We start from the raw sequence: 13,011 nt of genomic DNA, 5'->3' as shown, positions 1-13,011 counted from the left end.
ATGATAGATGACGGAAGCGGCGCGTGTATTATTCATCCTAGAGTTCTCACGCAAATGAGGCTCGCAGATAAAATAATACTGCGTTGCGTAACACTAACGGGTTTTAACAATGCAGTAGAGCGGACATCCGGGGAAATAGCGCTGCCAGTCTTAGCCGGGGGAGTCATACTGGAAACCACATTCCACGTCATGAACCAGGAAACAACTTACAACGCCATCATAGGACGCCCATGGATACATGCCATGCGAGCCGTCCCCTCAAGCTTCTATCAAGTAATCAAATTTCCCACCCCGTGGGGAATATTCAGCATCCGTGGCGAGCCGCGTACTGCCTAGGAATGCTATCGCATCGCCCAAGATTGCACGCACACCAAACAACTAAAAGGTGCAAGTGCGGAGGCATAACAATCAACCATGTCGGGAAATAAACCCGACCCACCAATTGTGACCATCAGAGACCCAGACATCATAGAGGCCTATAACGCGACCATAGAAGACCTCGACCCAGTCCAGTTGGACGACGCCGACAACACAAAGAAGGCTTACATCGGGAACAACCTCTCAGAGCCAGGTAAGTATCGTGAATTTTTAACTAACAACACCGATTTGTTTGCCTTTTCCCACTCAGATATGCGAGGATCACGAAGGACATCGCCACTCATAGGCTGAACATCGACCCACTCCACCCGCCGGTACGACAGATAAGGAGAAAATTCAATGCCGCAATCAATGAAGCGGTCAGCGAAGAGGTAGATAAATTACTAACAAACGGTTCCATCAGAGAATCAAAGTATCCCCAATGGGCCGCTAATGTGGTCATGGTCAAAAAGAAGAATGGGAAATGGCGAATGTGCGTAGACTTCACCGATCTGAACAAAGCGTGCTCCAAAGATTCCTTTCCGCTACCCCATATCGACCAACTGATTGATGCGACAGCAGGGCACAAACTGCTGAGTTTTTTAGATGCCTACTCCGGTTACAACCAAATTCTAATGGCCGAAGAAGATCAGGAAAAAATGACTTTCATCACTCACCAAGGAACTTACTGCTATAAAGTAATGCCGTTCGGACTCAAGAATGCGGGGGCCACCTACCAGAGGTTAGTCACAAAAATGTTCAAGGAACAGCTCAGCAAAACAATGGAGGTCTATATCGATGATATGCTGGTAAAGTCGGCAAAGAAGGAGGACCACATTAGCCATCTGAAAGAAGCCTTCGAGATATTGAGGCGGTACGGGATGAAGTTAAACCCGGAAAAGTGCACCTTTGGTGTGGCCTCAGGGAAATTCTTAGGTTTTCTCGTGTCGCAACGGGGAATCGAAGTCAACCCAGATCAAATCAAAGCCATCGACACAATACCTGAGGTGCTGACCAGCTAAAAACAGGTACAGAAGCTGACAGGGCGAATTGCCGCCATGTCGAGGTTCATTTCACGATCCTCGGACATATGTCAAAAATTATTCAACGTACTAAGAAAAGACCACGGGCTGCAATGGAACGAGGAATGCATCGACGCCCCGAGGAAGCTAAAAGCGTACCTGTCCTCACTGCCACTACTCGTCAAAGCGGACCCAGGTGAGTGCCTACTCGTATATTTGGTGGTATCCGAAGTCGCTCTCAGTGCAGTCTTGGTCCGCAAAAACAAAGGTACGCAATCCCCTATTTACTATATCAGCAAAACCATAATAGATGCCGAGACAAGGTACCCTCACCTTGAAAAACTAGCTCTGGCACTAGTCGTAGCTTCACGAAAGCTTAGACCATATTTTAAATGTCACCATGTAAAGGTAATAACAACCTTCCCCCTAAGAAGTATCCTGCATAAACCCGAAATCTCGGGTAGACTCGCCAAATGGGCAATACAACTAAGCGAGCACGATATAACTTACCAACAGCGAACTGCCATTAAGTCGCAGGTGCTCGCCGATTACGTCGCCGACTTCAGCGCCGAAATATTGCCCGCGGCGGAACAGGAAACGCTTCGCGCTTCCGCATGTACCGACCTCTGGACACTCTATACCGACGGTGCTTCGAACGCCTCGGGATCGGGACTGGGATTCTTCCTCGAAGTCCCCACGGGCGAGGTAATTCGCCAGTCCGTACGGTTCCCAGAGATGGCTAACAATGAGGCCGAGTACGAAGTTGTGATTGCAGGTCTAAAATTAGCCCTCAAGTACGGCGCCCGACGACTCATCCTCCATTGCGATTCCCAACTCGTTGTAAATCAAGTTATCAGGGCTTTCCAAATCAAACAGCAGAGACTACAAAGGTATCAGTCGAAAATCCGTAAACTACTGCCGGAGTTTGAAGAATGCCGCCTCAACCAGATCCCCAGGGCACAAAACATGGAAGCAGATGGCCTCGCCAAATTAGCTGCGGCCACAAAAAATATTAACAAGGAAAGCGTGGTCACCCTTCTTCACTCAGCCATAGACCACATCGAGGTAGTTTCTCCGAACCTAACTTGGGACTGGCGAAACCGCTTTGTGTCCTATTTATAGGATGTAATACTCCCGCAAGACAAGAAAGAGGTCAAGAAACTCCGGGTGCAGGCAGCTCGATACAGCCTGGTAAATCATGACATCTACAAAAGAACATTTGGCGGCTCCCTAGCCAAATGTCTTGGACCACACCAAACTAGGCAAGTACTGGAGGAAGTACACGAGGGTCACTGCGCCGCCCATACAAGGAATCGCGCCCTCGTTCGATGCCTCATTCGCGCCGGCTATTACTGGTCTACTATGAAAAAAAAGCCGCGGACTACGTACGGAGATGCGAGCAATATCAAAAGTACGCCCCTATGATACATCAAGCAGGGGAACTCCTCCATTCGGTCACCTCGCCATGGCCTTTCATAAAGTGGGGAATGGATATAGTCGGCCCTCTGCCATCAGGATGAGGAAAGGTACGTTTTCTTTTGGTTTTAACTGACTATTTCTCCAAATGGGTGGAAGCAGGTGTGTATGCTCAAGTACGTGAACAGGAGGTCAGTGCCTTCATATGGAAAAATATTATATGCCGTTTCGGTATTCCCAAAGAAATCAGTTGCGACAATGGACCCCAGTTCATCGGAAAGAGAACAACTGAATTCTTCAAAAAATGGCACATCAAGCGGATACTCTCTACGCCATATCATCCCGCTGCCAACGGCCAAGCCGAATCCTCCAACAAAGTAATACTGAACATACTGAAAAAGAAGCTTGAAGAAGCTAAAGGGCTATGGCCCGAACTACTGCCTGAAGTATTGTGGGCATACCGAACTACGCCAAAATCCAGCACGGGAGAAACGCCCTACTCACTTTTCTATGGGACCGACGCAGTCATACCTGTCAAGGTCGGAGAACCCAACCTGAGATACTCCCATATAAGCGGGGCGGATAACGATGAAAGTAGGTTACAAGACCTAGATGAAATTGAAGAACGAAGAGACATGGCCCATGTGAGAATGATAGCCCAGAAGCAGCAAATGGAGAGATACTACAACAAAAAGGCCAAATTAAGATCACTCAAAGTTGGCGACTACGTCCTCAAAGCCAAAACACTAGCTTCAAAGGATCCAAATGAGGGGAAGTTAGGAACAAACTGGGACGGACCAGAAAAAAATCATAGCAACAGCGAACAAAGGAGCATTCCAACTATAGACAATGGAGGAAAAACCTCCCCAAAACAACTGGAACGTCGCCCATCTCAAGTACTTCCACTTCTAAAAGGTGTCACCTAAGTCGTACTTTTTTTTCCTCACCCGAGTTTTGTCCCAATCGGGTTTTCTCGGGGAGGTTTTTAATGAGGCGGCAAAGGGGATACCCTGTGGATCGGAACATTATTCAGCACTTCGGCCCGTCGATTTACTCTCCGAATCAAAGTAATGAAGGGACTATGCAGTTCAATCTGCATTGTACGAATGGAATTCGATCTCCATTGTATAAACGGAATTTGATCTCCATTGTATGAACGGAACTCAATCTCCATTGTATGAACGGAATTCAATCTCCATTGTATGAACGGAATTCACTCTCCATTGCACGTACGAAATTCATTCTCCATTATATGAACAGATTTCACTCTCCATTGTACGGACGGAATATAAACATCCCAATGGCCAAGGCCATCGCCATTAGTTCGACCTCGTTCGAGCTACGACGGGATACTACTTCGACGACAGCCGAAGCTACATCCCAATGGCCAAGGCCATCGCCATTAGTTCGACCTCGTTCGAACCACGACGAGATGCCACGACAGGATATTACTTCGACGACAGTTGAAGCTACTTCCCAAATAGCCAAGGCCATCGACATTAATTCGACCTCGTCGAACCACGACAAGATGCCACGACGGGATATTACTTTGCGACAGTCGAGGCTACATCCCAATGGCCAAGGCCATCGACATTAGTTCGACCTCGTTCGAACCACGACGAGATGCCACGACGGGATATTACTTCGACGACAGTCGAAGCTACATCCCAATGGCCAAGGCCATCGACATTAGTTCGACCTCGTTGGAGCCACGACGGGATACTACTTCGACAATAGCCGAAGCTACATCCCAATGGCCAAGGACGTCGCCATTAGGTCGACCTTGTTCGAGCCACGACGGGATACTATTTCGACGACAGCCGAAGCAACATCCCAATGGCCAAGGCCATAGACATTAGGTCGACCTCGTTCGAACCACGACGAGACACCACTATGACGGCAGCCGAAGCAACATCCCAATGGCCAAGGCCATCGACATTAGTTCGAACTCGTCCAAATCACAACGAGATATCGTTTAAACAAATAATCGAAACAACATCCCAACAAAGACGAAGTGTCATGCGATAAACAAAAAGGAAAAACGACGAACTGACAGTGACAAAACTAAAGTTAATATTACAACAAAAATATTATGTACATTCTTCCCCACGAACAGGTCCTGGTATGACCCACGTCCAAAAATTTACAAGCAAAAAAATCAATGTACGAACTAAAACTACACGTTGCCCCCAGCAGGGTAGACATCTTCATACCACGAATCCGAGTCAAGGCGGTTCACGTCATCAGAAGCAACACCCTCCCCATCAGGAGTGTCAGGGTCGTATCCACACGACTCACGAGATGCACGCGCTTCGGTATGTACTGCCCGAACCTCCGCCTCCGTCGCTCGGCCCTCGGTATAAAAAGACCTATATACATCAAGTCGAGCTTCCGCATAGACCCACAACTCGTACAAGCGACGAGGAGAGCCCTGACCGGCCAAAGGAAGAGATATGGAAGGCCGAGAATAACGATTTGCTTCCTCTGCCCCCTGCAAAGCCATTTGCCCTTGCAAGACGGCCAACTCCGCCTCTAACTCCCCAACACGCCTTTCGAACTCCGCAACTTGATGACCAGAGGTTTCCTTTCCCTGGCAAGTTCCGACTGGGATATATGGAGGGCATCTTCCAAGGAGACCGTCTCAGAAATGGCAGCGGCCAACTTGTCGGCATTAGAATTTAATTCTCCCTTAAGTCTGTCGATTTCCATCGTTTTAGCAATCAGCCTGGCATTCAAGCCGGCTACCTTCAGCTGCAGGTCGGCATTCTCCGCCGTTACCCCTCGACTCAGTTCGAGTTCGTCTTCCTTCGCCTTAAGAAGGACCTTCAGTTCGCTGTTACAGGCGATAGCCCTCACGAGCTCCTCGTCCGTCTCCTTCAGCTCCTCCATACTACGTTCCAATTGGCCCTCCCGCTGCTTAAGTCCCTCGCAAAACACCTGGAAATCGGGATCCTGTTGATAGATGTCGTACATCGCCCGATGTTTAGCGCGGTACTGATGGTACCTCGACGACATCTTCTTATAGAGGCTCGTCCTTCTTCGGTCGCGACGATCTCTTTCCACCTCCAGGACGAGGGTCTAGCAAAAGAAAAACAGTTAGAAAAATACGCCTTTATCGTGCCAACCATACGACATAAAGAAAAGGAAGGGGAACCAACCTGCAAGGCCATACTGGCGACCTTCCGAGATAACTCCGCGTCACTCATCGCCCCAAAGTTTCATTTTGAGGAGCGGCACATAAAGGGGCAAGAGCCGACGCAACCTGCTCACTATTCAGCAACAAGTTGTAACTTCCCGGAATTATCACATGACGGTCGGACCCATCCGTCATCACTTCCACACGGGTGTGGCGACCCAAAAACTCATCCATGTCCTCCGGGGCAACTTCAGAACCCGATCCGCCCTCCTCCACATGAGCTCCTCCGACATGGGACGATGCCCCCCCTTCAGCGGGACGCACTGGACTGGCTCCCAGTCTAACTCTCTCCACTCGGGGTGACCTCCCCGACCTAATGGCATCAGCCATAAAAACGGGCGCCGGAGCCGCCCGAGAGGGGCTATTTCCATCAGCCTCAGTGGCCACAACCTTTCCCAGCTCCAACCTACTCTATTTTCTCTCTAATGGCTCGTCGCCATTAGAAGATTCATCAACAGGACCCGGAGGCGGTGCCAACGAGGCCGCTTCTATCGTAGTCGCGGTCCTAGACCCTTCCCCCCGATTGAAGGAGTAAAGGGCGACCCTACCGGACCGACTCGCTTAAGATGTAGCGAGTGACCATGGTAGCAACGGGTAGCCTGAAAGCCGGGACTGGTGCCCTTCGCCTAGAAGCTCCCCGGCCTGTTGTCACAAAGAATTATACGGTTAAGCGAAGCCGTACAACCAACAAGGTAAAAAAAATGTACCTGAGGAAACTTTAGGACCATAATGTTGTACGAAAGCGGACCAAGTTCGTGTCTCCTCCGCATAGGGCAGCAGGCCAGCGACCCAGTTCCTGAGACCAATGACAGGCTGGGGAGGACGAGCCATAGTTGTAATAACAAATGACCATAAGTTACGATGAGTGGGGAAGACGGGGGAATTCAGTGAGGTACGACACTTACGGGCTTTATTCCACCGCTCTGGGAAGCCGGTGGGGTTAGAGACAACGTGCTCGGTCTTGATGAAAAAGTACTTATGCCAAAATTTACGGCTTGCCCGGTCATCGATCCCAACCACCAGCCCTTTCGTACCACGGAGTCTCAGGTGCACCATGGTCCCCCTAAGGAAACTGGGTGAAAATAAATGCAGGAGATGATGAACGGAGATGCCGCACTCCGCTAATTCCGCATACTTAGCCAGCAGCAGAAACACTTTTAATGTATACGGCGTAAGCTGAGCCGGACAAATATGATAAGACCTGCAGAACTCGTCTGCTAGAGGAAAGAGGGGAAGGGTGTAACCACTCATAAAGGGGTATTCATAAAAGGCACAGTATCCTGGCCTGTGGACGTCGACGTAGTCTCCCTCCGCCAAAATCATCTCTACGCGGGTGGGAATACCGTATTTTATGCGGAGGGCATCAAGGTGAGTCTGATCCATCTAAGAGAGCATAGGGTTCGGAGTAGGAGGTGGATCCTTGGGGAAGTCATTCCGAGACAGGGGATGCCCCGGTAGTAGAGCCTCCACTATAAGAGGGCTGTCACCCTCTTCTACCTCCGCCTCTACGCTGTCGGAAAGAGGGGCTGCATTCGACGGAGCGCCCTCAGGAACCCCTTCGTTAACACGATGAGATCTCGGGATTATTTTGTTTAGAGGGAACGAGCTCTGAGAATGGAATGAAAGATATGAGAACTTCCGGTCATGAATGACAACGAAGGGGATATGAGAGCAGAAGAAGAAGACCAGAAAATTATCAAGAATGGCCAAAGTTTTCCAAAGGAATTGAACCCTTCATCTATTTATAGGGTTGGGTGGTGCCAAAATCGAGGCGGCAGGTTTCAAATCAGTGTAGGGAACCAAGCGCCGAACCGTCAGTCTGTTGCCTCGAAAACCCGCATAATGATGATGCATACGAAGGCTGACGTCATCCGGGATAGTGTGCACTCTTAGGTTCCCGCCATATATGACTACCGTCCCTCATTGATCACGTCGTAATATCTCAGTGAGTCAAATTCCTCCTAAGGGAGGGCATCAAGTCCGCTCATCAAGGACGCACCCCGTTGCGACCTCGACGAACGGAGGGACCTACTGTATAGGTCCAAATTTGACCAACCACGGCCGTAGCGAATACGACCAGCAACCCAAAACCTACGAGTCGGCATAGGGGTACGACCCATAGGTGGAAAGAGTGACGCCATCATAGTAGCGTCGGATTTGGTGCAGTAGGTAGTCCCTGATTCGTCATTTTCATGACTAAGGAAAATCTCTCTCTATATAAGATAGGTTCGAGTCTTGTAAAGGGCAGACAATTTTTGTGGAATATACAATTTTATTGCCTTTCCTTTCTTGTGATCTCTCTCACTCTCTTTTTTTTCCATTAACATCCTAGAGTTTATTATCTTCGGCTAAGATTTACCCCTTCATCCGTGATTGATTTGCTTAAAAGAAGAATCTAAAATCTTTTGAGTCAAATAGTACTGACATAGTCTAATGGGTTGTTCTGAACCCAAATAAGGGCGTCATTCAACTGTCCCATCCCCATATCTATGTATGCAATGTATTTCGTACTATGTTGGGATTTCCCTCCTATATAAAGGGAGTCCTTGTCATTTTGTAAGCACCGGTTCCTTCAGTTGCTCCACACGAAATATACAAGAACATTCTCTCTGCTCTCTTACATATTCTCTTGATATTATTGCTTCCATTTGTCATCTTCATTATTGTTTATCATTTATTGCTTATCGTTGGTCATAAAGAGCCTTCTTTGATTTTATCATAACTGTTAGTCATACTTCGATCACCTTCGATAGCTCACAGTCGAGCCCCGGAATCGACCTCGAGGCCCCCGAATCGACAAGTTCGAGGCCCCCATTGTCAACCTATCGGTTTGGTTATCACCCCATTCCTAACTCTTATTTCATTTCTAAGTCTCACACATAGCATCAACTGCTCTAACTACTAAACAACCGGCATAAAAATAGATCACGTATTTTTAGAGTCCCATAATAAAATTTAATTGTTATTACCATTTTCACGGTAAACATTTTCTAATTTGGAATTGAGGTATAGTAGATTAATTGTTGAAATAAAATGTGACATCGAAACAATTGTACATGTTTAGCGGCCAAGACGAACTTACCAAATTCTGAAACATCAAGCAAATTTCATTGTCCGAAGGATTCTTGAAAGTTCCTCATTTTTGTTGTTATATTCATCATACTTTTCGTGTTGGCATATATTTTCTGGAGGCTTGAAGCTCGAAAGGAATGAATTGTTTTATCATCTTAAAAGTATTAAAAACAAAGTTAAAATATGTGCTTTCAGATGAATTTGAGAGAAGAAAAATCCAAGTTAGCAATCTCTTGGAAATAACAGTAACATATTCCTTCCTTGAATAAAAGAATACTGTCGCACTATTAATTACCAAGTCTACATATATTGTATACGGTCGAAATCGGGCTCATCCACTACATGACCAATAATGCTCAGACCGTAAGGAGTTGAATATCGACCCCGAGTCTCATCGAACCAGAACGCGAGGTTAGAGTGTCCGTCCTCGAGAACATCGGGTCCATGATCCCTGAAACCACACTGACCCCGAACGAGCTCAAGGTAACATTGCCAGTATGACCAACAGAAGGCCGAAGTATCCGAGACGAGTCGGGTATTACGGCGGGAATCTCGGCACGTATCAATAAGGAATCGGCAAATCAGGAGATTTTAACCTTATATAGAATTGTACCTAAAATAGGACTCCCCTACTATATAAAGGGGGTCTGATTACTTGTAAAAGGATACATTACGCATTCAGAAGCAATATACTATTATTTTTCCTTTAAAGTTCTTATTCAATTGTGTCTTGACATTGATCGAAGTACACTTTGTTCAAGGGTAACCCACCTCCCAAGGTTGTAACTGTTCAATTCGTGTAGTTTGAATTCACTTTATCATATTTTATTTCTATTGCAATTTAGTTTATCGCTATGTATCAATAAATTCACGTATGTTTAAAACTACTTACAAATTCAATTGTTATCAGACTTTGAGGGTAAACAGTTTGGCGCCCTCCGTGGGGCTAAGGATAACAGTGATTATTTGATATAAATTTCCGTAACGCACACTACTTTACACTTGTTCTTTGAAGTGTCTCTAATTTAAGGTTAAAGTTTAAAATGTCAAACTCACAATTAGCACCCATGCATGCTGACAATGAGTCCGGCCACCCCGGTGAAAATAACAACATAGCCCCTGATAACGAGGTAGCGCCCATTGATCCCATCGGAATTCCAGTCCGAACCCGTTGGACGCTAACTCGCATGTGGCTATCGACACAACCTGCCTACTGAACCTGAGAATAACATCCGTGGTGAGGCTCGATTGATGACACAAAATACTCAATGCAATGGAGGAGACGGGATCAATCTACGGATAATCTTAAAATGTTACATGCTCAACATGCGGTGATAGCATAGTTACAAAACCAAAGCCGCGCACCGAGCAGAATTGAACCCGATCTGTCCCTACAAATCGCCCGCAGGAAAGAACCGGTCGTAGAGAGGTCAAATGGAGATGAGTCGGGGACTGTATAGGTGCATAACGTGGTTGATAGTGAACGAGCATCCATCGATTTTGTTCACGAAGAATCGGAAGAGGATCACGATCCTCCAAAATGAAAGGTGAATTTGGCCGAGGCATACCTCATATCTTTTGCAGAACTTGATGATAACCGGGTCCAATGGGACCAACGTAAAGGGATAAGAGTAAAAACTTAAGTATCCCTCAACGTGGGTGGGGATATCTTCCTTGGGCCCGGGAACCGCCACATGCTTATCAGCTCAGTTGCAGTCCTTTTTTACCGTGGGGAGAATTTCTTCAATGATCGAGCAGATATACCTCCATACCTTCTCACACCAGCCCGGTACATATGGAGGTTTCTCAATCTTGAAGTCGGCGGTAACCGAGCACCCACCTAGTATGATCGTGATCAATGGGGGTTCCGCTAATGGTTCCTCGATAGCATACGCAAAACAGTCTTCTCGGCAACCGACCGTGACGTAGATGTAGCTTCTTTTTGAGGAACTATTTTCAAATTTTTTGCCATTTCAGTTAAAATGGATGGAAGGAGATGAAAAAGAGGAGGTTAAAGGGATACACTTGATTTAGAATGAATACAAGCGAAAGTTCATACAAAGATCTCCAGAATTCATAATACAAGTGGTAGAGAATGCGGAGATTCTAAAGAACAAGATCATAGAAGGTGTTGATATAAAGTTTGAATGAATGAAGAAGGGGGTATTTATAGTTTCCAAATGGAGGTTCAAATCCAGGAGTGACCGACCAACAACTGACAAGCATTTAATACCATCGAACCAGAACACGAGGTTAGAGTTCCCGTCCTCGAGAACATCGGGTCCATGATCCATGAATCGACCCTGACCCCGAACGAGACCGAGGTAATATTGCCAGCATAACCAAGAAAAGAACAAAATAACAGAAGGCCGAAGTATCCGGAACCGATCGGGTATTACAGCGGCAATCTAGGCACGTATCAATAAGGAACCGACAAATCAGCAAATCAGGAGATTTTTACCTTATAAAGAATTTTACCTAAAGTAGGAGTCCCCTACTATATAAAGGGGGTCTCATTACTTGTAAAGGGATACATTACACACATTCATAAACAATATACTATTATTTTTCCTTTAAAGTTCTTATTTAATTGTGTCTTGACTTGATCAAAGTACAATTTGTTCAAGGGTATCCCACCTCCCAAGGCTATAACTTTTCAATTCGTGTGGTTTGAATTTATTTTATCATATTTTATCTCAATTTCAATTTAATTTATCCCTTTGTATCAATTTAATCCACGTACCCCTAAAATCACTTACAAATTTAATTATTATCCAATGTTGAGGGTAAATAGTCTGGCGCCCACCGTGGGGCTAAGGATAATAGTGGTTGTTTGATACAAATTTCCATAACACACACTACTTTATACTTGTTCTTTGAAGTGTCTCTAATTTCAGGTTAAAGTTCAAAATATCAAAATCACAATTAGCACCGCTGCCTACTGACAATGAGTCCGCTCACTACGGTGAAAATAACAACATAACACCCGGTAACGAGGTACTGCCCGTTGATCCCATCGGAATTCCGATCGCGGACCCGTTGGACGCTGGCTCGCATCTGACTATTGACACAAACCTGCCTACCGACCCCGACAATAGCATTCATGGTGGGGCCCGATCGACGGCACAGAATAATCAAAACAATGGAGGAGACAGGATCAATTTATGAATGATCTTCAAAATGTTATAAGCCTAACAGGCGGTGATAGCTCAGTTACAAAACCAATGCTGCGCACCGAGCAGAATTGAACCCGATCCGTCCTGGGAAATTTACCACAAGAATGAACTGATCGCAGAGAGGTTGAATGGAAATGCGTCGGGGAATGTATAGGTGCATAAGGTGGTCGACGGTGAACGAGCATCCATAGATTTTTCTCACGAAGAACCGGAAGAGGATCACGATCTTCTAGAATGAAGGGTGAATTTGGCCGAGGCATAACTTATATCTTTTGCAGAACAGGATAATAATCGGGTCCAATGGGCCCAGCATAAAGGGATGAGTGTAAATACTTAAGTATCCATTGACGTACGTGGTGATATCTTCCTTGGGCCCTAGAACCACCACATCCTTATCAGCCCAGTTGCAGTCCTTTTTGACCGTTGGGAGAATTTCTTCAGTGATCGAGCAGATATACGTTGATACCTTCTCACACCGGCCATGTACGGATGGAAGTTTCTCAATCTTGAATTCAGCAGAAACCAAGCAACCACCTGGTATGAACGTGCTCAAGGGGAGTTCTACTACCGGTACCTCGACAGCAATATGCAGAACAATTTTCTTGGCAGCCGACCATGATGTAGAAGTAGCTTTTTTTTTATGAACTGTTTTTGATGTTTTTACCATTTCCTTTAAAATGGAGGGAAAAAGATGAAAAAGAGAAAGTTAAATGGATATACTTGATTTGTAATGAAGGCAAGCGAAAGTTCTTACAAAGATCTCTATAAATCA

At 46.1% G+C, this 13,011-nt stretch overlaps 1 protein-coding gene across 1 annotated transcript; it reads left to right on the top strand.

The window, feature by feature from the left end:
* Window positions 1–1,415: 1,415 nt before the first annotated feature.
* On the top strand, window positions 1,416–3,721 carry LOC109239266. The gene is made up of 4 exons (XM_019405812.1): window positions 1,416–2,444; window positions 2,502–2,790; window positions 2,958–2,986; window positions 3,197–3,721. The coding sequence occupies exons 1-4, from the start codon at window positions 1,416–1,418 to the stop codon at window positions 3,719–3,721; spliced, it is 1,872 nt and encodes a 623-aa protein (XP_019261357.1).
* The last annotated feature ends 9,290 nt before the right edge of the window (window positions 3,722–13,011 follow it).

This window comes from Nicotiana attenuata, unplaced genomic scaffold, assembly GCF_001879085.1.
Source record: "Nicotiana attenuata strain UT unplaced genomic scaffold, NIATTr2, whole genome shotgun sequence".
Classification (NCBI taxonomy): Eukaryota; Viridiplantae; Streptophyta; class Magnoliopsida; order Solanales; family Solanaceae; genus Nicotiana; species Nicotiana attenuata.
Note: the sequence above shows the minus strand (reverse complement) of the source record. Positions and strands in the feature narration are given on the sequence as shown.

What these genes read in the sequence shown, in the direction of transcription:
- LOC109239266 (XM_019405812.1), top strand. Translation starts at nt 1,416, where the DNA reads ATGTCGAGGTTCATTTCACGATCCTCGGACATATGTCAAAAATTATTC. An exon ending in CAGCCATAGACCACATCGAG is followed by an intron (nt 2,445 to 2,501) that starts GTAGTTTCTCCG and finishes TCCTATTTATAG; the next exon opens with GATGTAATACTCCCGCAAGA. An exon ending in CTCAAGTACGTGAACAGGAG is followed by an intron (nt 2,987 to 3,196) that starts GTCAGTGCCTTC and finishes ATACTGAAAAAG; the next exon opens with AAGCTTGAAGAAGCTAAAGG.